Raw genomic sequence first — 25,820 nt, forward strand, 5'->3', positions numbered from 1 at the left:
CAGATGCATTCATTCAGTTGAGCCTTGAGCTCGGAACTGAGCTGAGTGGGACTGAGGTGGTGGTAGGAAGGCTACCCACTTTCTGGTGCAGGTGGAGGCAGTGGCTGTGTGGCTCTGGAGTTCCCACTCTTCAGATAAAGGCAATGATGATGTGGATCCTGGCCCCAAACTTTGGGTTAAAAAGCTAAATCGCTTATGCAGCTGAAACCCAGGACCAGCACTTGAACAGGACCCTCCTACTCCCTGTCCCTCTGAACTCCATCACACTGTGATTCTCACGCACTCGCACTCGCCTTCCACGGCTCACCTGTAACAAAACCATCAGCGTGGCCACCCAGGGTCTTGTGGCCACCCAGGGTCCTGCTAGACTGCCATCAGCAGGTGTTCTCTAAGCACCTCCCACCAGCGCCGGCTGCTGCCAGAGGGTGCTCCTACTTCCTGTCGTTGCTGCTTCTGGCTCTGCAGTGTCTGTCTTCAGTCACCAGGACCTTGCCACCCTTCACTGCCCACCCTTGCCTTCTGACCCTCCCTCAGGGTCATACCCAGTGCAACCGCGTTGTGGGATCCCAAAGGCAAACAAAGCCTGGGGATGGGATCCCGCAGGCAAGTCTCTGCACTGGAGCATAAAAGTTGAAGTGGCCTCTAGGCGTGCACCTCCGACTGACTCTGACGCAGAGAAGGCTGGGGGTACACATGGGGAATCCCTCCTCTCCTTGATCATGGGACCTGTCTTTATTGGAACTGCACCAAAGTGCGATAAGACCAGGGGAGAGAGTAGGAACTGCTCCAGATTTGAATTTCCGCCTGTGGAGAGAAGCATAGATCAAAGAAACTGTCATTAAGGACAACAGAAAGGGAGGCAGGAGGGAAGCTGGTTCCAGAGAGTGAGGCTGAGTGGGACTTCCTGCCCATTCCCTAATGTGCCACCAGTGCGGCCATCTGCGCTTTGAGCATAGTGTACTGTTGGGGTTGAGGCCTTAATAAACTCACAACTTTCAGTGGACAATGGCAGAGTCTCAGGCCCAAGCAGGCAACAACAAGGAGAAACACGGCCAGCTCCAGGAACTCGGGAGGAGAGAGGCCAAGGAAGAGCAGGGCCATGGGATGATGCAGCCTAAAACAGGATCAGTGGCTGTGGCCCTTGCACACCAAAGCGGATGATTTGGAACCAGACCTTTATCCTAGGGATCAACTATGAAATTTCAAGCAAAAGTGATGGTGTCAATCACTAGATCTGAAAAGGTCACAGGAACTTCCCTAGAGAAAGGACCTGTCCTGTGTCATGCCCATCCTGGAACCATCCCCCAAAGTCAAATCCAACTCCTCTGTCTCACCAGCTACGGTCATCCCGCGTGGCTATTATCAAAGCCATAGTTTGCTCCCCAAAGGTGAGTGGCTCTGGGCCCTGCCTTGCTTGGGTTGGGTCAAAATGTTCTGTTTTAAAAAACACAGAAGACAAACCATGAGATCCAACTTGACACCCATTAGGATGGCTACCAGCAGGTAGATGAAGAATAACAAGTGCTGGCGAGGATACGGAGGAACTGGGATGGTCATTCATTCACGTTGGAAATGTGAAATGATGGGCTGCTGTGGAAGACATCTGGCAATTCTCAAAAAGTTTAACACAGTGTTGCAGGTGGTCCAGAATGCCACCCCTGGGTATAGGCCCAAATGCACTGAGGACAGCTGACCGCACAAAAGCTATACGCTAGCCTTAATAGCAACATCATTCCTGATAGCCAAAAAGTAGAAGCAACCCAGCTGTCCATCTCCTGGCAAACAGACAGAATGTGATATATCTTTACAATGATTATTCAGCCATAAACAGGAACGAAGTTCCCATACGTTTCACGACACGAATAGGTGTTCAAACACTGTGCTACGTGAAAGAAGCCGGACACAAAAGGCCACATGTTGAGTGACTTGTCCAGAAAAGGCAAGTCTTTAGAGACAGAAGATAAACTAGTGGTTGCCTGGTACTGGGAGGGAGGAAATGGGGGTGACTGCTAAAGTTTATGGGGCCTGGGGGGTGGTAATGGTGAAAATATTCAGGAATTAGATACGGCGATGATACGCACTGTGAATATACTACAGCCCGCTGACCTTGGAAAGGGTAAACTTTGGGGGTATGTGAATTCTCAATAAAGCTGTTATTTAAAAAAAAATAAAGAGGAACAGGTTATTATTAATGGCTGATGTTTATTGTTCAGGTTCCAATTTTGAAGGTTCTGTAAGATACACACTAAAACATTCCCTTTGCTCCGTGTGGTTTTTCCATGGTTAGAAGAGTGGCCCAGAACAGAACAAGCTCCAAAAGCTTGACTAGGAAGTTCCTCACGGTCCTGTTCACTCCCCCCACGTGACATCTAGGACACTGTCGGTGCTCCTTGTATCCTTGATACAAGGAGATCCACACTAAATGGCCAGTTCTGTAGATGAATCACTAAATTTTCTCTTTTTAGAAAACAGAATTATGTACACTATTAAGAAATGGCAAATTTGTTTTAAATTTACCTTTTCCTTGAATCAGGGCCCTAAGTTATCTACTTTCCCTGTGTCTGATGTTTCTTTAAATGTTTCTCTCAATGATTGTTGCTGCATTTTTTTTTTTTTTTTGAGAGCCACAGCCGAAGGGGCCCCAGCAAACTTCTAGCTGCCAACTGATTGGCTCCTCTGCGGTGATGCTCATTGGGCTGTTTCCCCGCCCTTTCAGACCACAGAGCTGCTCATTGGGGGACTTTTTTTTGGCTCTGACCATGCAACCCAGCCAATCAGCCTCCAGAACAGGAGGAGTGGGGGAGGTTGAGAGGCTTGTGGGAAGCTGGTGGTGGCAGTTGGGCTCTGAGGGTTTTTCCTGAGGAGCTGTGTGGTGTGGTGTGTGTGTGTGTGGTTCTAAAAATAAAGTTCGTTTCTTTTGACAAGTGGCTCCTGAATTGTGCCCAGCCAGACTGCGGCATTTTTTGGTACCAGGAATTGAACCCAGGAGCACTTAACCGCTGAGCCCCAGCCCCAGCCCTTTTTCCTATTTTATTTGGAGACAGGGCCTCACCGAGTTGCTTAGAGCCTTGCTAAGTTGCTGAGGCTGGTATGAACTCACAATCCTCCTGCCCCAGTCTCCTGAGCTGCTGTAAAGGCGTGTGCCACCACACCTGGTGCTGTTGTAGGGTTTTTGTTTTCTTTTGGGTTCCGGGGATTGAATTAGGGGCACTCGACCACTGAGCCACATACCCAGCCTATTTTGTATTTTATTTAGAGACAGGGTCTCACTGAATTGCTTGGGGCTCCCTGCTCCTCCCAAAGTTTGAGACCACATCTTGATGGAGTCCATTCTCCTATGGTCTTGTGATCCTCCTGCCTCAGCCTCCTGAGCTGCTGGGATTACATGTGCCACCATGCCTGGCGCTGTTGTAGTTTTATGACCAAAGTGCTCCAAGCCCCTTGGTTGCAGGTATGGTCCAATTCCAAAACAAAAACGAACATTCCCATCTGCCAACCCTAAGGAAGACTATGAGCAATGATGGTGATTACATCTTTGCCTGATACCTGCGTCTTTCCTAATAGCGGAGATGTTTTAAAGACTTCAAAGTGGTCAGCTCCCTGTCTCTGGGGTCTTTTACTTTGTCAATGCACATAGTGGGGCTTGCTAGAAATACCAGGGTACCTGCTCATGCGAGCCTGCCCACCCAGGCCAGCCTCTACCTCGACCTGAGGCTGGCCCTCCTGGGCTGGTCAGTGGTTTACCCTACCCATTTTGGGGCTAAGCAGACAGGGAATCTTAGGCCACAAAAGCCAGCCTAGCTGACACCTCAGAAAAGCTACAGTGTCCAGCTGCTGTCTACAGGGGAGTGACATGTCCTAATTTAGGGAAAGCGACCCAGGCATGTTGAAATACTGGCTGCACAAAGTGCATGGGGCCTTGACCTCGTGCCTCCGCCTGTGCTCTCTGGTGCTCTTCCCACTGCAGCACCAGCCTCAGCCCCACACACGCCCGTCGGGCTCCAGCTTCAGAGGATCTGGCGAACGGCAGAGGTCAGGAGGGCCAGACACAGGACATAGCACACAGTTTCCAGAGGCTGGGGCTCCCTGCTCCTCCCAAAGTTCGAGGCCACATTTGGATGGAGCCCATTCTCCTATGCTTTGTCTGGGTCCCCAGAGGGGTAAATAATACCGTTACAGATGCCACACAAACCTCGAGCTTTCACTCTTTTCCTTTGCCCAATCCTAGGGGTTGTGGCCACTCATGGAAAGAGACCAGAATATCGGAGAGCAGCAAAGGCACCTCTAATTTCACAGGTGGGGACAAGGCCCTAAAGAAGGGATTTCCTTCCGATCACTCAGTAAGTTATGGGGCAAAATGTGATTAAATTCTGTTTATTCCTCTGCTTATAGGCCACTGCTGTCCAGGCCCAGGCGATCCAGAGGGTTGGCCCAGAACAGGAATGGCCAGGAGATTTTGCTCTCATCACAATGATATACAGTCTTTGCACAACGTGCCTGTCCTTGTGAGAGTCATCCTTGTGACCTATGGGAATTACAGTCACTCACTGCCATCCATGTAGCTAGATTCATCTCAGTAACGTCAGGAGCAACAGTGACATGAAAGGGGAGGTCGAGAAGAATGGGTTCAGATGGGAGGAGCTATTCAGTCCTATAGTCTCAGAGCCTAAATTCTCAAAACTGGAAGGAGCTATGCATTAATGTAGAAAGAAAAGTGGGAGACTGGCAACACGGACTCTGTATTGACATTTGGTTCTCAATAATAACATCCAAAATGCGTTCTGTTCTTATAGCATCAGGTGGAGGGTGTATGTTGCCGGAGTCTCTCTGGTGGTGGGAGAGACACGCTGATTTCTCTTTGGGACCTATGTGCAGCCAGGTGGAGGGCTGCTGTACCTTGGCTCTGATAAGGGTCGGGGAGGCAATCCCAGCCAGCCTGCAAACACATGGGCAGAGTCCTTTGCCCCCAGCCCGCAAGAACACGGTTGCTGGTGGGGCCGGCGATGGCAGCTCCAGGAGAGTGGAGGGGAGGCTGGGATGTTACATTCTTGAGGCCTTCACAGGTACATGTCATCGAAGCCCGGCGGGGGGAGATGGTCTGGGTTCGGTCTGAAATGGAAAGAGGGGCTGGTGAGTTAGAGGGAGGGAGGGCCGAGGCCACACACCCCTCACCTGCGGGCTCTCCAGAGAGACAAGTGGCTGTGGAGTTGAAGAGCGTGCACGTTACAGCCAGCAGCCTCCATTTCCATCCTGGCTCTCCTAAGCTGGCTAAGTTAACCGAGCCCTGGGGTCTCAACTCTCACATCTATAGAGTGGACAGTACTCTCTACCAGGACCACTGCCACAGCGGCCAGTGAGCTCCAGGAACATGTTGAACTGCACTTCGTGTTAGTTCCTCCTGCACCCTGAGAGCTCCCTGGAGGGAAGGGAGGCACAGCGGCACAGAGGGAAGGTAACTCCTGGAGGCTCCCGGAAGGCAGCGGGCAGGGCCTGGAGGAGAGCCCACGCTCCTGGCAGCAGCAGCAGGGGTAGTGCAATCCTGCTGGCGTCAATCCTGCAATGCTGAGCCGGGCTAAGCTGCCATGAGGTCGATTCTCAGCACACCTGAGCACATACTTACCCAGATGGGCTGGTCCCAATGGGCCCAAAGGGGTCAAAGCGAGCTCCTGGGGGCACAGCGCCTGGAGGAAGACGGTTTGGGAGGCCTGAAGATGGGTCAATAAGAGCTCTCGGGAAACCGGATCTCAGGGGATCCACAACCATGCCACCTCTCCGACACCTGAGGCAGAAAGGACAAAGGTAAGCAGCTGAGGCAGGGACTGCCCTTGGCACAGAGCCAGGAGGTGCAGAATAGACGAGGATGACTGGGAGGTCTACTCCAGGTGCCCCAGCAGGCCGCGCCAGTCAGAAGGAAGCAGGCAAAAGCAAGCCCACAAAGAGCACCCCTGCCCTGCGGAGGGGCTGGAGACAGTGCAGGAAGACGCGGAGGGCTCCCTGTCCCTGCCTGTCTGTATCCCGGGGTCACCGTGATGGAGAATGGGAGAAGAACTGGCCAGTTGGTGCACAGCTGTCTGCACAGGCTCTGGGAGGCACTCCCCAAGGTCTAGGGCTAACTGCAGCATCGAGACGATTCACCAAGCTGGGTTTCCCACCTCGTCCCCGAGAGCCATAGGGTAATTTCTCACTGCCTGTGGGCTGCCCAAGTCCAGCTCCTGACGGCACCTGCCCTCGCGGAGTTCTGCAGACATGACCTCATGTGCTCAAATGAGGAGGAATGAGCTGGTGCTCCTTAATCCTGCAGTCACATCTGAGTGGCACTGCAGAGTTCCATGATCTCCCTACTCTCCACCAGCAGGATGACAAAGATGAAGTCACCTTTCTGTGAGGTTAAGAGCTAGTCTCAATCATGCAGAGGATGGAGCCTGGCTGGGGCGTGATAATTCTGCTGGGTGCAAGGCGACCCACACAGAATCTAACGGGGCCCAGAGACTTCCCTTCCACAGGGAGGTGCCATCCCCGTAGCCCTGAGCACCTAAGGTCTGGGCCCCACTGGTGCTTAACCCAGATCTGAAAGACCCTGTGTAGCTGGCATCCAAAGGAAGGCTACTGTCTCCCACCAAGTGCAGGGGACAGAGGACAGAAGAGCTGCCTGCTGGGCTTGCCCCGTCCTCTCCGGCACTCAGGCCCTGCTGTGCAGCCCTGGGTTGGAGAGCACCTCAGTGGCAGTGCCTTCTCAGCTGCCTGGCAGCAACTGCCTCCTTCACCCCGAAGGAGAGACTGACAAAAAGTTCTAAGATTAGAAGATGAGCTAGGGCTCAAAGCCACAAGAGCAACTGACGCTGCTGCCACCTCCCGAGCATACTCACCCAAAAGGGTCTAGGTCTTCTCCCCCGACAGCAAATGGGCCCAGGGGATCACACCTGAAACAAACAAGGGACAATTAGCACAAGTCCCAGATCAGCCAGGTGCCTGGGCTCCCAGGGGCCTGACCCTGATGCTTTTGGGTCTGCAAATGCATTCCTAGCCCTAGGGGACAGGGGCGACACCTGCATAAGACCACAAGACGAGATATTTCCAAGTGGTCCCTGGCACAGGTTGACACCAACCATTATCATAAGACCATTATGTGCGAAGAGCTGAACAAAAGCCGGCAACATGGAGGATCCAGTTCATTTTTTTTCCCCCTTTTGCTATCCTGGGAATTGAACCCCAGGGTGCTTTACCATTGAACTACACCCCAAGCCTTTTGATTTTGAGACAGGGTCTTGGTAAGTTGCCCAAGCTGTCCTTGAACTTGAGATATCCTCTTGCCCCAGCCTCCCAAATAACTGTGATTATAAGTGTGCACTGCCACACCCAGCCAGGATCTTAGTTCTAGGTAAAGATATATTTTAATAGGGGCGACCTCCAGATACACTATTTTATCCACACCTTCTTCCAAGTTTTTAAACTTTGTATAAAGAACCAAGAACTTTTACACCAGAAAAATATTGCTCAAAAACCAAACACTAAAATCACAAAGTTTGCCTGCAAGGACACCCACACCTGATTTAACCTCTCAGATTGACTCTGAGCAACCCCATGCCAATGGAAAGTTCTGGAAGTGGGTGACTGGTAGGATTGCTTCCCTTGTGCGACAACTGTACTGTTGCATGCCATGGGTCAGCAGTAAGGTGGCTCCAATATAAGAGGGCAGAAACCTGCCAGATTCATAGGGTATGGCTCCAATGAAGGGGAGAGGTTATAACAGAATGAACCAGTACATAGCCAGAGGACCTGTGCTCTGTAATCTTGATACCTTGCATGGGCATCAGTCATGTGGACTCTGAACAACTGCAGGAGCAACATGTGCCAACTACCTCAGGTTCCTCTGCCCAGGTTTTAGCTGAGAGCACTTCTGCCTCTACCTGGACATCAGAAGTCTCCTCTGCCCCCACCTGCAGAAGACATCAGAGACTGTTCTCCCTGGGACACTCCCCTGCCTGCTCCTCTGTCCTTTCTCCCATTCTTCTGAGTTGTTTCTTAATAAATTGTTTCAGACCAAAAAAAAAATAAATAAATAAAAAATAAAAAAAAATAAAATCACAAAGTTAAGACTGAAGAGCTTCCCAGGTGGAGAGGGAGGGCAGCACAGTGCCAGGCCACGCAGTGTGTCTCAGCCTTCTCTCCATCACGGCCCTTGCGTGGAGCTTCAGTGCCCCGTGTGCTGCGGGCCTGCTCTGCGCCCTCCCCACAGGAGAAGCACAGCCTACAAACCTCTCCCCTCTTCCTTGGAGGAAGCAAGGTACCCACTTCCTCCTTCTCTGAGAGTGCATGACGAAGTGGAGGAGAAATGAGGGGACACTTTCTTAGAGCAACCCCACAGCTCTTCTACCCCGACACAAAATGGCATCCCTCTTTCATAGTCGTACGTATCTTCACATTCTTTGATCCAATAATTTTACACCTAGGTGTCCACCTTGAGGAAGGAATAAGCATTCCCGTTAAAATGCATCCATGAAGACCTCATCAGGGAAACTGGAATCGGCCTCCCTGGGGACCAGTTAGGTCCAGCACCGTCTATCCCTCTATGCAGCCATGGAAACAAGAGAAACAATGTTCCCAGAATGCTTTAAAAATTATGTAGAAAATGCTCATGCTCGAGGCCCAAGTGTGGGGGGGAGAGATCATCCAGAGCCCAGGGAACAACTGAGAAAAGTGCGTGGGGACGGGGAGGGGACAACAGGTGTGAATAAAACTAGAAAGGAGCGTGCTGCAAGTGTGACCAGTGGCAGTCGCTCTGGGGGTCAGGTTCTTCTTTATATTTCCCATAAAGGATATGAAGATGAATGTAATAAAACAAAAGAAGGTTTAGTATTTTAAAATGCGTGCTTTGGAGTCTGCTCAGAGCCCTGGTGAGCAACACAAATCTGACACTCTGGGGCCAGTGGTTCCTGCCAGAACTGGAAAGCTTGCTGAACAGCAGCTAATCTAAGCTTACAGGTAAGAAGCCACTAACTAGAGAAGAAATCCAAAATAAGTGCTTCTCCAGTCAGCTCCACCAGAGGGCTGGAGAGGATATGGAAGTCTGGGTGGAACAGGGCCAGGATTCCAAGGAAAGGAACCCTTCCTGACCCAGGTTACTGCCCGCCAGCCAGGGCTCATGGAGCCGGAAGTCGTGGTTTCTAGTGGCCTCCAACATCATGGGCCTCTCTGGGGACAGGCCAGGTGGTACCTGTGGGCAGCAAGCATCTTATCTAGCTCCACAAAGTGCCCCCTACAGGGCAGCGGACACAGGGCTCTGGATGGTTGTTAAAATGCCTGGGGAAAGAGTCTGTTTCTGAAATAGGAAGCCATTTTCATTTTTCTCTGACCACAGAGAATGAAAAACGCAGAAACACAACAAGGAAGGCTGGAGGGGCACCACAAGGCCCACTGCAGCCATCTGCGCACTCAAAATTGTCACAGCATATTCTGTTCACAACAGTCTCACTGCAACACATGCACACTTCTGGGAACTCACGGTGCGTATGCTTAGAACCCATTGGAAATAAATGACACCCAAGATTCCTCTTCCTCTCCACAGCTCTTTTGGCCAAATCTTGGTTCTAGGTGTGCTGATTGAGACTCTAGGGATTTAAATTTTCTCTCTCTCTCTTTTTTTTTTTTTGGTATATGGTAGTTGAGCTCAATCCCTGGCTCCGGAAATCAACTGAAGGACTGAGGAAACTAGCCACTGAGGAATGGCGGGGTCCTCTGGGGCAGGGTGTCCTGGCTGCCAAAGCGGCCCCTCTCCTCAGGGAGTGGGTGGAGGGTGATCTGGAAGACACAGGATTCCCTCCCAAGGAGCAGCCCTTTTATATCAAAAGAATAAGCCTCCCTGGGGCATGAAAGTTCAGCTGAAAGGACTAGGGACTGGGAGCAAGAAGGATGTTCTGGACTTTGGGTTTTTCCAGCAGAAGCTTGTCACAAAACCTCTGCCTCTCATCTTTAAAATACAAAATCTAGCAGTGCACAAGAGGCCGCCATGACAGTAAGCCTCGGTTTCTGGTTGGCGGGAAAGGCCTATGAGGATGGGCTAACAGCAGTCCTGCTATTTACTGTGAGCTTGTGTCAGACCCTGTGTTAGTTTTTTAAAATTTAGTTTCTGAAAGAAGGATTGTTCAGATTCAGTTTTCTGAATAGGTAATGCATTCCCCAGTGTCAAAATTCATGAATAAAAAAGGAGGATACAAAGGTTCATCATTTTGGGTCAGATGTTTTGAAATTCAGAATTTTTCCCTGTATTTTGGAAAGGTCAGATGGGACTACCAACATATTTTGTTTATTACTTCTAAGAAGGGCCCTGTAACCAATATGCTAATATTTCTCCAAAATGAATGAATGAATATTCACATTTAAGTGGGATTACTGGAGATAAAGAATTTCATCCACTTCAGGTTAGGTTTTGCCAACGGTAAGGGTTTTTTTTTTTATATTTATTTTTTAGTTTTTTAGGTGGACGCAATATCTTTATTTTATATTATATGGTACTGAAAATCAAACCCAGAGCCTCATGCATGCTAGGCGAGCGCTCTACCACTGAACCACAACCCCAGCCCCATCAAAAAGTTTTGATACCAAGCAAAATAAACTTTTGGTTTTAAGAGCTTTTTTGATTTCAAAATTGTGGACAAGAGATTATGGATCTGTAATAACTAAAATTCCCCCTCCTACTCTTGTAACCCAGCCCACCCAGACAATACCAGTTTCTTGTATGTTCTTCCAAAGATACTCTGCATCTGTGCAAATATGCATCTCTGCTACTTTTGAAACAAACCAATGTGCCGAGTTCCCTGTACACACAGTCCCGTCCTCACTGCAGCCCTGACTGAACCTAGTTATTTTCTGCATTTTATACATGAAGCTCAGAGGGGCCAGGTTTCCTGCACAAGGCCACAGATACTAGTAAATGGCACATAGGATTCACCCTAGAACTGCCCACCTCAAAAGCCCAAAATCTTTTAATGGGGTGTGTTGAGACTAGTTACCCTTCATGTAATTACTATTATGTTCAGATTTAGATTTAGCATTTTATTATTGGTTTTCCAATTGTTCCCTTTATACTCCCATTTCCTCTTTCTTGTAATTACTTCATTTTAATTTGTTTTGACTATTTTTTTAAATTTTGTTTTAGTTGTAGATGGACACAATATTTTGTTTATTTTTATGTGTGCTGAGGATCAAACCCAGAGCCTCACACATGCTAGGCGGCACTCAACCACTGAGCCCCAACCCCTTGACTATTTCTTTTTGTGCAGTTCTTTTTTTTAGTGGTTTCTCAGAAAGATTTCAATATACATAACTTTTCACAGTATACTTAAAAATAACATCTTACCATTTCAAGTGGCATGCAGAAACTTCACCAGGACACACAGCCTCCATTTGCCATCTCTATCTCACCATTGTCATATACTATATTACTCTGAAAACCCTATCCCAGAATATCATTAATGTTTGCTTTCAACTATAAAACACACCTTAGAGAGCTCAAGAGAACATTCTATTATATCACCCAGTTATTTTCCGTTTCTATTGCTCTGACTTTATTTCTGATGGCCATCCAGTGCCATTTCTTTCTGTCTGAAGAGTTTCCCTTTATAATTCTTTTTGTTCTCATTTTCATTTCATTGAGACAATCCTAATATCCTTCAGAAATGAAGGTAAACTAGTCACAATGGACATCGAATTCTGGATTAACAATTTGTTTTTTCTCAACACTGTAAGAATATTGTTTTACTTTTTGTAATCTCCATGGTTTCTGATAAGAAATTAATAATCAAATTCTTATTTCCTGTGAGTAATATACTGGTTTCCTCTAGTTGCGTTCAAGGTATTTGCCTTTACTTTTCCGCAGTCTGTGACATGTGACATCCTAGGCATGGACTTCTTCAGCTTTATCCTACTTATAATTTGCCAAGCTTTTTAGATGATTGGTTGATTTCCTTTGCTAAGTGGAGGTTGTCAGCCATGATTTTCTTTATATATTTCTCTCTGCTGCACTCTTTCTGCGCTCCTTCTAGGACTCTAATGGCCCTAACGTGAGACCTTTTATAATTGTCTCACAGGTTTTCCCAGACTTTTTAACATTTTTCTCTCTGTTGTTCAGTTCTGTAGTTTTTACTGCTCCATCTTTAAATAACAGACTCAAGTCAAATCGATTCATCCAACAATGGAGTAATTTTGTTGTATTTTTCAGTCCTAAAATGCCCATTTCATTCTTCTTTATATCTTCTATTTGCTTTTGTCTTCCTATCCATCATTTATTTCAAGACTATGTACCTTCCCGTCTTGTAGTATTTTTATAATAGCTGCTTTAAAGTCTTTGTCAAATAATTCTAACATGTGTGTCATCTTGGTATTGGCATCTGTTGACTGTCTTTTTGTGAGCTGAAATTTTCTTGGTTCTTTTACGCCCAGTAATTTTGGACTTTATCCCAGACATGGTGAACATTTTGCTATGAAACTAAGGGAGAATCTTGGTATTTTTATTTTAGCAGGCAATTAACCCAGTTGCATTTGGGCTCCAGCTTCTGGTTTCAACGTCAGTTCTGTTTTTAAAGCCTTTGTGGTACTACTAAGATCTGTGCCATGTATGTGCTATCGGGGGGTCAGTCGGGGACCTGGACGGTGGGCTCTTCTGAGGCTCTAGCCTGGAAGTGTTTGACACACTGTTTCAGGATCAGATCCACTTATGGACAGTTTGCAAGGAAGGCCAGGAGTTCGTTCTGAGCGCCTTCCTCTCTGTTGTCTTTTGGTATTTTTCCAAGGGGATTTTTAAAAATTTTAAATGTGAATAATACAAAGTCCCCTTCCTTGACAGAACCCCCAGTGGCTTCCCACTGCTCCTGACCTTGGCCACAGGTTCTATGTAACTGGCCTGCGCCAACACCACTGTGGCACCTCCTCCCTCTACCCAATGATGTACTGGGCTCCAGCCACTTGGACTTTCTCTTCCTTTGTTGAAAAATTAAAGCCATGATCATCATCTCTTCTGAAAGTGCCGACACACATGTCAGGAGGAGGAAACACTAAAGGCTGAATCCAGCTCTAATGCTCACGAGCTGCATTGCTCTGGGCAAGCTGATCAACCTCTTGTGCTCAGTTTTCTTTTCTAGGAAATGAGGATAAGGACAGCAGCTGCCTCCTTGTCTTGTTATAAGGATTAAGAGAGACTACATTTACATGTATTTCACACTTAATGTAACTCCTGGACACAGTTAAGATTCATTTAATATTAATCATGTTAGCATGTTAACTGTCACAATCTTATTGGATTCCTTCAAAGAAAAAAAATCTGGGGGTCCCAACCAGGTCGTTTTTCAAAACATTCTGATGGCTCCCAAGGATCATCCAAGGATCAAATCGGCCCCATAGCACACACTGCCCCTGGAGTAGGGTCCTGTCTTTATTTGCCTTTTTTTCCTTCACATGCTGGTACAAGTGACCCCCACCCTGCCCGCCAATGTACATTTCATTTCTCATTTTCATTTCATAGAGACAATCTGGTACCCACTCTTCCCTTGGCCATAAAAGCCAATTCCCCAATGTCATAACGTTTTTTATTGGTCTTTGCTTAGGCATCATCTCTGTGAAGTCTTTCCTTCTATCCTGTCCCACTTCAGGCTAATTGCTCTTCTCTGAATTTAAGTACATCTCAGACATATTTCTGTCACTGTTTTTTAAAAAGACTTATGATCTGGACCTAAAAAGGCAATTAACCCTAATCTAATGGAAACTCCTTGAAGGTTGGGCCATATCTCATTGTGTATTCTGTGCCTAGGGAAACATGAGGGGCACTTAAACAAAATGACTTGGGGGGAAAAGCAAAGGCTTTAGTTAGCCTCAATTCCAATTCTGGCTTCACCAATTAACAGCTCTATGACCCCATGAAAGTCACAAGATCTCCAAGGCCTAATCTTTTCTTCCATAAAATACAGATAATATTGTCTATTTCTCAGGACTGTCACAGACATTAAAAGAGAATGTTTATTGCAGCACCCTGCCTGCTACATCACAAAGCAGTCAAGAAGCAGTGCCAATATTCTATTATTATTATAACACAACTTTTGCTTCTTACTGGATGTGATGAAGCTAACTGTATAGGAACCTCAGCTTTCTTGCGTGTAAAATGGAGATAGCTCTTACTGATCTGATGGAGGTGTTGAGATATTAAATAAGAACACGTGGATGAAATGCCTAGCAGGTTGTCGAGAACAGGTAGTGCTCAAAAATTAAACACGACATATAGAAATATTATTGAACTCACTTTGCTGTCCATGGGGAAGAACTATAAGGTTCAAGATTATTTGACTTCAAGAGAAAAAGAGTGTAAAATTTAGTAATAAGTAATAATAGTTTCACAAGTAAAAAATGAAAATTATTCAGGTGGCATACGCAGAAGATATTCTTTTCAAAATATGCTACTGAATGAACTGGCTACCAATATGGAAAACTATGAATTCTGTCCTGCATATAAAAATTTATTCTAAGTGGATTGAAGATCCAAAAAGGTAAAATGACAAATTTCTTAAAGAAAAATATATATTTCTTAAACAAATGAAAACAATTACCAACTGTATAGGGAAAGACTGATAAGCTAGATTCTATTAAAAATCAAGAATGTTTTAATAAAAAAACCCACCATGCACGGAGTAGAAAGACAAGCCACAGCGGGAAGGGAGATTCATAATATAAATATCTGGCAAAGTTCAGAATATATAAGGAATGCCTGCAAGTCATAAAATGCCAGGTGAACCAACAGAGAAAATTGACAAAAGATTGAATTATATATTATATATATATAAAAAAGACCTCTGGCCTCTTCTTTATCTTAGAAGCCTTTGGCTTTTTCCACTGTGTTGCCATCTGCGTTGAGGGTGCAGAAGCCTGGGTGGGTGAGCAGCTAGGGCCTCAGCATGAACCAAAGCAGTAGCGCCACCTAGTGGCCACATGCCTCCCTCACATCGCCCCCTCGCTTCCTGGACAGATGAGTAAACATCAGTTTTTAAAAAATTTCAATCTCAATTTTTTTAGTACTTGTCTTAATATTGTGTGATGATATGGGAAATACTATATGTACACAGGACTTCTATTGCATATAGTTATCTTGGAAAAAAAGTGCTCATGCAGTTGTTTAAGTTTTTACCTGAACTGCCCATTTGTGCAAGGAAAACTGTTTCTACTAGAAAGAATGACAAACCATGATTACTTGACTTGGCAGTCGATATTTTCTCCAAAACAAAGTGTCCTGTTACTGGGCTGGGGTTGTGGCTCAGTGATAGAGTGCTTGCCTAGCATGCACATGGCACTGGGTTCGATCCCCAGAACAATATTAAACAAACAAACAACAACAACAAAACTAAACAAAATAAAGGTATTATGTCCATCTACAACTAAAAATATTTTTTTAAAAAGTATCCTGTTACTTCAAGGAAAACAAGGAACAGTATTTGTAGTTGATGATAAAATTCAAAACTTTAAGCAAAAAATAGTCAATTTGGAAATTTGTTTCCAACATGAGCTTGATGGCATTCTAGTATTCTGATGAGAATTACCAATGAAAGTGATTTTGGCATATTATAAAACAAAATGTATCATTCTTTTACCATATCTGTTAATCGATATTTTCCAAATGGCCAAATATCCTGATCTTCCAATATCATGCATAGGGAGGGGATCCATTCAAAAAACAGGATCCACAGTAGATTTTAATGTAACAGATGTATGCAAAGTTCACAGATATGGATTCAGATTCCACGCCACCAACCCTTCAAGAAACTATCAGTTGTTAAGTTTTGTGTAATAGCAAAGAAGAATAGACACACAAAGAATATTTGAAAAAGTTATTAAACTACTCTTTTTTCCAATAAAATGCCTGTGTAAAGCTTTAATAAAAACAAGTCCCCTAAAGATTGAATTTCACAGGCACAAGCGAGAATCCAGCTGGGGTGTAGCTCAGGGGTAGAGCATGTGCTCAGAATGCAGGAGGGCCTGGGTTCCACCCCAGCACCAGACAGACAGACAAACTAAATCTAGCTATCTTCTATTAAGTCAGATATTAAAGAAATTTTTAAAAATGCAAAACTATATCACTCTACTCACTATTTTTTTTTGTTTTGAAAAGATATTTTCATCAAAGTTTGTTATTTAGGCTGACATAAAATGGGTTGCTATTTTTAAATGCATGAGTAACTGGGTATTTTTAAAGTTTGAGTTGTGATTTCTAATGCAGTAAGTGTTGGTAGACATCCATAAGAGCTCTTTGGAGGCTCCAGTAAGTTTTTGAGAGTGCAAGAGCATTCTTGAGACCAAAAAGTTTGCGATCTACCAGCAAAGTGGGTATAACTCAAGGGTAAGGGAAGTATAAGAAAAAAAAAGTGTAAGGAAACACACACACACACACACACACACACACACAGACACTATTTACAATAAGAAATTACAAATGCTTGAAATACCCCATGGAGGTCAGACAAAAGAAGAAAAATAATAATCAAATATCAGATACTAAAAAGATATGTTTAGCATTTTAGTAAATGGATTATAAATATTAAAAAGAAAATAGAACACAAACTCTTGGGAACATTCAAAAATCACATGTAAAGACTGAGATTAATAGTGAATTTAGAATCACATAAACAAGAGTTTTATATCTAAAAGTGTATTTTTAATGAAGCTGGCTAAGCTCAGGAAAAACTGGTTTTTCAAAACAAGGGACTATGGGCTGGGGCTCAGGAGCAGAGTGCCTGCCTCGAACGTGAGAGGTCCTGGTGCTGATCCTCAGCACCACATAAAAATAAATAAATAAAAAGATACTGTGTCCAACTACAACTAAGAAAATATTAGGAAAAAAAAAAAAAAAGGGACAAGATTTGGGCAGTTTCCTGACTATCTGAGGACAGATGAGCAAAGGGAAGTGGGTGAGACTTAAAATGACAAGAATAAAAAGTTAGGCTTAGATAGAAAAACCAAACCAAGACCTTTCCTGATAGACAGTCTTTGCTCGTCTTTCCTAGAGCACTTGGGAGAGGGACAGACCTGCCATCAACACCCAATCCCCCACTCCAGTGGCCCTTCCTCTCCAGCTGTACTTCTAACCCAGAAGCACCCAGCATCTAACAGCAGCAGGACACAAACCTAGTGGCAGACCAGGCTCCCTCGACAGGCTCCAGACACAGCGCACCCACACTCTGGAAGACAGACGTCTCTATCTAATGTTAGGGCAGACACCCGACTTGGGTTTGCATTTAGAGGTTTCCAGGTGTGAGACAGGTAGAATGTAGGTGTGTCAGTGCACCGGCCAGGGATACACCTCGATGGCTGCTCAGGGTCTAAAAATTTTTACTTCAGGTCTAAAAATCTTCCCCCTCAACTGCTCTCTGGGGATTATTTTCTTAAATCTTGCCACCGTACTCTAATTAGATCACAGCCCAGAGCACATCATAGGGAGTGGGGACATCTGGAGGCCCAGCTCTGCCTCTTTATGAATGGCTGGTGACCTTAGGCAGGTCTTACTTCTCTTCCCTTCTGTGAAATAGGAGGTTACATCAGATACACCCTTCCCAACTTTATCAATCACTCCTTATTGTTCTCCACTCTCACAACAGGACCTAATATTTTCAAAGATGTTTGCCAAATAGGCTTATCTCCTATTACTTAAATAGAGGTATATAATTGCAAATCAGAGTAAAAAAGCAATGGCAGTTCACATTTATCGAGCACTTACAAGCCCCACAGGCAACTGTCCCTTCTACCCTGTCAACCCCAGCCTTACTACCTCAGCGTGGGCTCCAGACTGGGAAGTGCTCAGCTAGAGACTAAGGTCCCTGGTCTGTTGCCTTCTTCAGAGCAGAAGCCTGCATCTAATGCTGCCACCCTAACCTGCAGAGACCCTGGATGCGGCTCCCTCGTGCAGCATGCTGTTTTGGAAAACTTCTAAGTTGTTGGAGAGGTCAAGACAAAATGAAACACAAGGAACACTGGAATGCATCCCCTTCCCAAAAGTCCTTCTACATCTTTGCATTTTGCCAAAAAGCCTGGCCCGGGCCCTGTGCCAAGAGCTCTGGAATGAACAGCTGACTCAACGCCTGGGCAGTACCCTTGACTGCTGCACGCAAGCCCCAGAGAAATGACCCGGGGCAGACTCCAGGCTGTGCGCGGCCTCTGGAGAGGAGACCACGCAGCCTTCAGAACCACCTGTGTCTCCCTTTTCTGCCTGGATACACCAAGACTTGGACAGTTCTATTGAAAACACTTGGAGGCCAGGGAGGCAGCAGAGCGGCCGGCTGGGGAGGATGGCTGGATCCTGCAGCAGAGGCAGGGGCCACCTGTAGGGGACTGTACTCACCAGGGAGGCTGCCGGCTGGTGTGCGGATGGTGAGAGGGAATCCGGAGGGGGTCCACCTCTCTGGCTGTGGCAGGGGGAAACTCCCGATGGGGACTGCTCACACTAGCCTTGTCCCACTGCTCATGGATGGGTGAGATGATTCCAGACAGGATCCGAGACCGGAGCTCCTCACTGTTCTTATAGGTCCTGCGGGAAGGAGATGAGGAGTCAGTAGCTTCTCGCAGTCTTCTGGCAACCCTGCATGCCGTGTTCTGGCAGCGGCGGCGGGGGCGGCGGCCGTGATGGCCCTTGGGCTGTCTGCAGCGGTGGGATCGGGCCGTCCGGCGGACCTGGGTGAGGGGGGCAACAGCCCGGCGCTGTCTCCGAGATTTGGGCCTAAGCTTCTTAGGCATCTGAGTTGCCCCTCCTCGCTTACCACCCCATTAGAAAGAGGTGAGGGTGTGGGGGCACAGGGCCTGGACTGGCTGCCTCTGCCTGCACCCCACCCCTCCTGCAGCCTCATTGTGTGTTCATCACCCCGTGTCATGGGAAGGGTCATGGAAGGGTGAACCAGTTCCTGATCTGGGCAGGAAGGGCTCTGTGGGCTCAGGGCCCACTGCTGTCAGGAACTGGGGGTCACTGAGAAGGCTGGTCCTCTCTTCTGTCCCTTCCTGCCTGGGGCTCCTTTTTCTGCCTGAGAGACAAGCAACGGGGTGCGGCTGAGGCGCTGGGCAGGCTGGGACTCCAGTCTCCTGGGGTTTTACCATGAGCCACGGTCTGGGCCACAGGACAAAGCACATAACTGAAATCACACAGAATGTGTTCCCTGACCATACGGAGTCCCGTTAGCAATGCAACAAAAAGGAAGTCTTTAAATACAGGGACATTAAACAAAGCACACTTCTATATAATCCAAGGATCAAAAAAGAAGTCCTGAAAAAAATTATACCATACCGAATTAGAATGAGAACAACATATTAAAACATGTGGGGTCTAGCTAAGGACTGCTGAGAGGAAACGATCACATTCAGTGCGTGCATCGGAAAACAGGAAAGGCTTCAGATCGATAACCAAAATTCTGACCTCAAGAACCTGGAAAACGGGCTGGGGAGATAGCTCAGTTGGTAGAGTGCTTGCCTTGAATGTACAAGGCCCTGGGTTCAATCCCCAGCACCCCCCCCAACACACACACACACAAAGAAGAACCTAGAAAGAGGAAAGCAAATTAAACCCAAAGCAAGCAGAGGTAAAGAAATAAGAAAGTAAGAAATCAGTAACATTGAAAACAGGAAAACAATAAGAGAAAATTAATGAAACAAAAAGCTGGTCCTTCAAAAAATGAATAACATCGACAAACTTCTATTAAAATTGACAAACAAAAAAAGATAAGATACACTAAGTCAAGAATGAAACGGAATATTATAAAAGATCTGTAACCACTGAAAGGATAAGCGAATGCTTAGAAAAACTTAATCCAACAACTCAGAATAACTGATTCTTCCTAAACTATAACTAAAACATTTCTGAAATATATAATCTAAATAGTTCTCTTAGAGTAACTGAATTCATACTTAAGCAAGCCCTTCCCCCAAATCTTCAGTTGTAGATGATTACTTTTAAGTCTACTAAGTATTTAAATAAGAATTAACACCAATTTTACTGTTGCTCCCAGAAAATATAAGAGGAGAGATCGCTTCCAAAGTCAGTTTATAAGTCAGTATTAGTCGAATATCAAAATCAGACAAAGTACAAAAAAAAAATCCCTACAGACTAGCATCACCTGTGAACTTAGAAGCAACCCCCCCCAAACAAAACATTAATCAACTAAATTCAAAAAATCTAAAAATTATATACCATAGAATTTATTCTAGGTATGCAAGGATACTCTAATAATCACAAATTAATCCATGTAATCTACCATATCAATAAACTATAAAATTCATATGATCATGTCTATTGTACAGAAAGAACAGTGGACACTAATTGATAGGATAGCTGGGTGTGGTGGCGCACGTCTGTAATCCCAGTGACTTGGGAGGCTGAGGCAGGAAGATCACAAGTTTAAGGCCAGCCTCAGCAACTTAGCAAGATCCTGTCTCAAAATAAAAAATAAAAAAGGCTAGCAATGTGGTTCAGTGGTTAAACATGTCTGGGTTCAACCCCTGGTACCAAAAGCAAACAAACAAACAAAACCCAACAAGATAAATCCATTCATGATTTAAAAAAAAGAAACTCAACAAATTAAGGAAGGAGGGAACTAAGAACAGAGGAAAACTTCCTCAGTTTAATAAAGAGCATCAACAAAACACTCACGGCTACCAAGACACCTACTGGTGGAGAACTGAACACTTGCCCCTAGTGTTGGGAACAAGGGAAGACGTTCTCTCACCAACTTGTGTACCATAATACAGGCACTTCAATAAGGCAAGAAAAAGAAGACACCTAAAGATTAGAAAGTGAGGAATAAAACAGTCTCTATTTGCCTACGACATAACAGTCTACCTTGAAATTCTCAACAAAATCTACCAAAAAAATTGCAAATTAAAACTTTTATAAGACACCACTGCACATCTATCAGAATAATCACATATAACCAAATGCTGGCAAAGATGCAAAGATGTGCATCGCGCACACACCAGTGGTGGGTACAAAATGGAACAGACACTCTGGAACAAAGATTTTGATTATCTCTTATAAAACTGAACATGAGATTATCATTGTTCTCTTGGGCATTTATCCCAGAGAAACGAAACTTACCACCACCCATAAGCTTGGGCAGGAATGCTCACAGCACTTCTATCTGTACTAGCCCAAAGCTGGAAACCGTCCAGGTGTCCTTTAACCAACAGATGGTTAAGTTATGGCACATACACACCATGAAATACTGCTCAGCAAACAGAATGAACAAATATTAATGTACATACGACTCAGATGGACCACATGGATATTATGTTGAGAAAAGCCAATCTCAAAAGATTACACGTTATGAAATTCCATTTATAAACGTCAAAATGTTTGAAATGACAAAAATTCTAGAAATGAGAACAAATCCCCAGGGGGTTAGAAAGCTAAGGTTGGGGGTGGGTATAGCTACAAAAGAGCATCAGCAGAGATCCTTGTGGTGATGAAAGTGTTTGGCTTCACTGCATCTAGTTAACAACCTGCGTGTGATACTGCAGGATAGTTCTGGAAGACAGAGCACATCACTGAGTAAAATGTAAAATGGCTACAAAAGGTCTACTAAGAACGGAGCAAAACATCCTCAAAGAGCGTCAAGAGTTTCTTATAACTGCACATTAAGTCCACAATGATCTCAAAACAAAAAGTTTAATTAAAAATCATTATTATTATCGTACAGCTGTAAAGTGACTTGGGGACACGAGGTTAGGCGGGAGTTTCAGGCTTCTCCAGCACAGGAGGCCGGCCAGGGCAGGCGAGGAGCTGGGCGGAGGCGGGCCTGGGTCCTCCGGCCACGCAGCTTGGCTCTTACCAAAGCCAAGCCTGAAGAGCCTCACCGAGGAGAGCGCCACCAGCAAGAAGCGCACAGGCGGCGATGGCTGCGCAGGTCTGGGAGCCCGTGGCCTAGGCCCCCCGCCCCCCACCCCCGAAAAACCGGGCTCGTGCTCCACACGGGGAACCTGGGCCGCTCCGCGGCTTCCCCGCCCCATCGTGGTGGGGATAAAGCTCACTGCTCTCCTCTTTCCATCAGAGGAGCTGATGTGTATCAGGAGCAGATGTGTATCAGTAGAACCTGGCCTGACAGAAGGCGGCCGAGTCCTGGATTGGGTTTTGGTGGTGGCAAGAGACCACCCATGATCCCGTCTGGCGGAGAAAAGGCGTGGCAGAAAGGATCCGAGTAGGCCGACACTCCTTCGCAAGTCACAGCACACCCATGGAGGGGCACAACAGGGTCCTACCTAGAGGAGGGGAGCCGGCGGCAGTGACTAAGGGAGGGCCAGATGGAGGAAGGAGGCGGAGCAGCTGGGCTGAAGCTGAGGGAAGGGCTGGGCCGCGGCATGGAGACGATTCCTGGAGATGGAGAGTTCTTCATTTGCATATTCCTAGAGCCGGCCCAGACTGGCACTCCATGGCTGCTCCTCCTGTTCTCAGCACACCGCTACTGCTGCTCTCACTCCACAGTAATCAAACAGGAAAACAGAACAAGACAAAACATCCTCCCCCACACAAAAATCCCAGGAACGAGCGTATTTAGAAACACAACTCTCCCTGGGCTTGCAGGGTATATTCCAGGCTCTAAGGAGCCTGAGCGGCCTGGACAGCTCCTGGGTTCTCCCATTGGTTTTGTCAATCTCTCTCCCAGTGGAATTCTAGAATGAAGTCAAGAAAGAGACCACATTCCAAATGGCCACATTCCAAATAGAATCAAGGGGACCAGGGGTCAAGCATGTGCATCACCCAGGAGAGCAGCTCTCTGCAAGGCCAAGGCCAGGGCCTGGCCCTTCCTTCCTTCCTTCCTTGTCTACTTAGTATGACAACAGACAAGGACTTGCCCTCCAGGCAGCCTCTGAAAGTGAGGAAGAAAAACTCCAAGAAGCTAATCAGAAAATCCTCAGGAAATCCTACAAGACTTTAAAACCCCCATCATGGTGGCCAGGGGAGGCTTCTCTGAGGAACTGACATTTGAATTAGAGGGACCAATGAATAGATAGGAGTTGGCCTGCCGAGCTTGGGAAGAACGCTCTAGGCAAAGGGGTCCGAAGAGGGCAGAAGGGAAGCAGCAGGTGGCTCAGAAGGAAGGAGAGTGAGAGAAGGCTGGGGGTGGGCCTCAGGCTTCAAGGACCCATCAAGGATTTTGTTCTTTATTCTGGAGCTGTGGATATTCACTGATGGGTTTTATTTTTAAGAATTAAAAATATTTTTTTCTTACTGTGGTAAAATACACATAAAATTTACCATCTTAACCACACTTAAGTGGACAGTTCAGCGACAGGAAGGACACTTGCACTGTTGTCCAACCATCACCACCGCCCCTCTCTAGAACATCTTCATTTTCCCAAACTGAAACTTCACACCCTTTTTTGACAGTAATCCACATTTGACAGTATTTTAATTTTCCAAAACTCCAAAAATCTGTTAACATTTATGTAAGTTTTATTCAAGAGGTAATATTTAAGAAGAGGTGAATTCTAAAAGAAAAATTTACCAGTTAACCACCCTACAGTAAAAAGTAGAAGTGGGTACCACTTATGACACATAAATAAATTCCACCTTAACATTTCTGAATAAAGCTGTAATCACTTCTCTGTCATTTAACTTTTGATATTTAATAAGGCTATGCGAATCATGTTCAGAAACTTTTGAGAACACACACAACTTCAAATAGAAGTACCACCTAGGATTTTCACTTCAGGCTGAGTACCTAGGATCTACAACTTAAGATTGCATATTACTATACGATTTCAATTTGAATCACCTTCACTATGTTCACCAAAATTATTTTTAAAAATAATTAGATTATGGCTGAGGTTGTGGCTCAGCCGCAGAGCCCTTGCCTAGCACATGCGAGGCCCTGGGTTTGATCGTCAGCACCACATAAAAATAAATAAATAAATAAAATAAAGGTATTATGTCCAACTACAACTAAAAAATAAATGTTTTTTTTTTTTAAAAAATAGATCAATGGTAATCAAACAGGAAAACAGAACAAGACAAAACATCCTCCCACACACAAACCCCAGGAAGGAGCGTATTTAGAAAAACAAACGGAGATTTAACGCCAACTCTCCCTGGGGTTATAACTCTAATTATACTTCTAAATATTTAACGTGGTAGATTCAAAACTAAATATTCAATGCCCCAGTTTTAAATTTTCTTTCAATATAATCCACATTAATAACAAATCTTAAGAGCACTATCTGAAAATAAATAAGCTTTTTTCTAAAACTTAACGTTACATTACAGATTACATTCTGTTCCATAATTCTGATAATCTTTTTTGGTAATGAAACAAGGCCGTAGGATGATTCTTTTCTTGGGAAATCTTAATGGCAGTCATTCAATAAATTCAGTCATTCTTGAAGTCACAAACACTCAAAACTGTTGTTGGCAATGACCAAGTTTCTGGGGTCTTTTTTTTTTTTTTTGGTGGTTATTGCTTTCGTTGGCAATATCTAAATTTAAGACAAAGAACATCTCCCAGTAAGCCTTACATGAAATATTACAAAATTCATACAGAAGATGGACTCATAGAGGCTAGCTATAAAGCTGGTGTTTTAAATAACTCATCCTTCAAATGGGTGCAATGTTTAGAGGATATCCAATAACTTTTTTGCTCTAAAATATATGTCCCTACTTTTCAATGTTCCCATTCAATAGGAGACTTGAGAAGCTTAACAGTTTTGCTATAAAAACTCACTCTTCTTAACAAACCAAAACGTAAAAGGAAACCAATAAAGGACATATTTTTCACAGTTCACAATAAGTAAAAGTGCACTAAGTGTTTAAAAACTACATGTGACTATTTGGCATAGGCCATCTTTTAAAGGCTCTTGAGGATCCCTGACGTCACTTATTGTGGTCATGACTGTTTGATTATTAGCAGCTCCTGGTGGCTGTGGATTGATAAGGGCCTGGACATTGCTTCTACCAGCATATGAAAGTTGGTGTCCCCTTGATTCGGGGCCAGTTTGAAGGCCATTTCCCACTGATCCAAATGTACCTGTACCTGTTACTATTCATGGAATCAGTCTTCTGTTCACTGTGAGCCCCTCTGTTCCGGTCCTTGATAATCTGGGCTGGGCTCACTGAAATTTGGCACTTCTGAATAAACCATACAAATTCTCCAATTTTCTGAAGTTCGCTGCCCCTCCCAGTACAAAGCATCAGACATCCTTTCCACATGGATGTGTATCCCGGGTCCATAGACACTATCCCCTGGCTGAAGGAGACCCCCCCATCTCAGCCCACACGGAACAGTGACGCTGCCCGTTTTATCTGCTGCTTTGTGCGATCTCACTTTAAGGCCGTCTTGGGTTATCTCCAGGAAAATAAAGATGACATTTAAGTTTTTCAGTCCGGGGTTAATATCTTTTATAAAAAGAGGTGGGATGTTGACCCCACTCATATAGAGTAGTGAGTGGGGACAAGGCTTTCTACCTTCCCAGGTCCGGGGCAAGGGTGGAGGGACAACTGGGGCTGGGGTGGCCCAAAGAGAATTGTTGGGTTTTATGGTGAGTTTAGTTTCTGAAGAACTGTCATTCTGCTTTTCACATCCCCTTCCCACACAGGGGTTCAATTTTCTCCATGTTCCCTCTCTCCCTTCTTGCTTCACAGTAGCCGTCCTAATGGGGTGAGGTGGTGCCCCTGGACGCTTTTATAATCATGATCTAATTATAATCATGATCTAATCATGATCTATCAAGTTATAATCATGATCTAATCAACTTTTAAAAAGACTGGTCCTACTGCCGTGTGGGAAAGCTGCTAAGGGGTGGGTAAGCAGGAGGGACGTACA

At 45.3% G+C, this 25,820-nt stretch overlaps 1 protein-coding gene, 1 non-coding gene and 1 pseudogene across 2 annotated transcripts in view; 1 reads left to right on the forward strand and 2 right to left on the reverse strand.

Moving 5' to 3' along the window:
• Nucleotides 1-4,358: 4,358 nt before the first annotated feature.
• Nucleotides 4,359-25,820, reverse strand: part of Psmf1 (proteasome inhibitor subunit 1) — a 32,201-nt gene continuing 10,739 nt past the window's right edge. The window contains exons 4-7 of the mRNA XM_026402124.2: nucleotides 18,368-18,553; nucleotides 6,867-6,920; nucleotides 5,621-5,779; nucleotides 4,359-5,109 (exon numbers count right to left, since the gene is read on the reverse strand). Coding sequence (XP_026257909.2) covers nucleotides 5,058-5,109; nucleotides 5,621-5,779; nucleotides 6,867-6,920; nucleotides 18,368-18,553 — 451 coding nt within the window. The 3' untranslated portion in view covers nucleotides 4,359-5,057. The remainder of the gene's footprint in view (nucleotides 5,110-5,620; nucleotides 5,780-6,866; nucleotides 6,921-18,367; nucleotides 18,554-25,820) is intronic.
• LOC113192066 (SOSS complex subunit B2 pseudogene) lies at nucleotides 18,575-25,430 on the reverse strand (annotated as a pseudogene).
• On the forward strand, nucleotides 19,453-19,528 carry Trnas-uga (transfer RNA serine (anticodon UGA)). The gene has a single exon. It is a non-coding gene; the product is annotated as a tRNA-Ser (tRNA).

The sequence above is a fragment of the Urocitellus parryii genome, chromosome 6 (genome assembly GCF_045843805.1).
Source record: "Urocitellus parryii isolate mUroPar1 chromosome 6, mUroPar1.hap1, whole genome shotgun sequence".
Taxonomy (NCBI): Eukaryota; Metazoa; Chordata; class Mammalia; order Rodentia; family Sciuridae; genus Urocitellus; species Urocitellus parryii.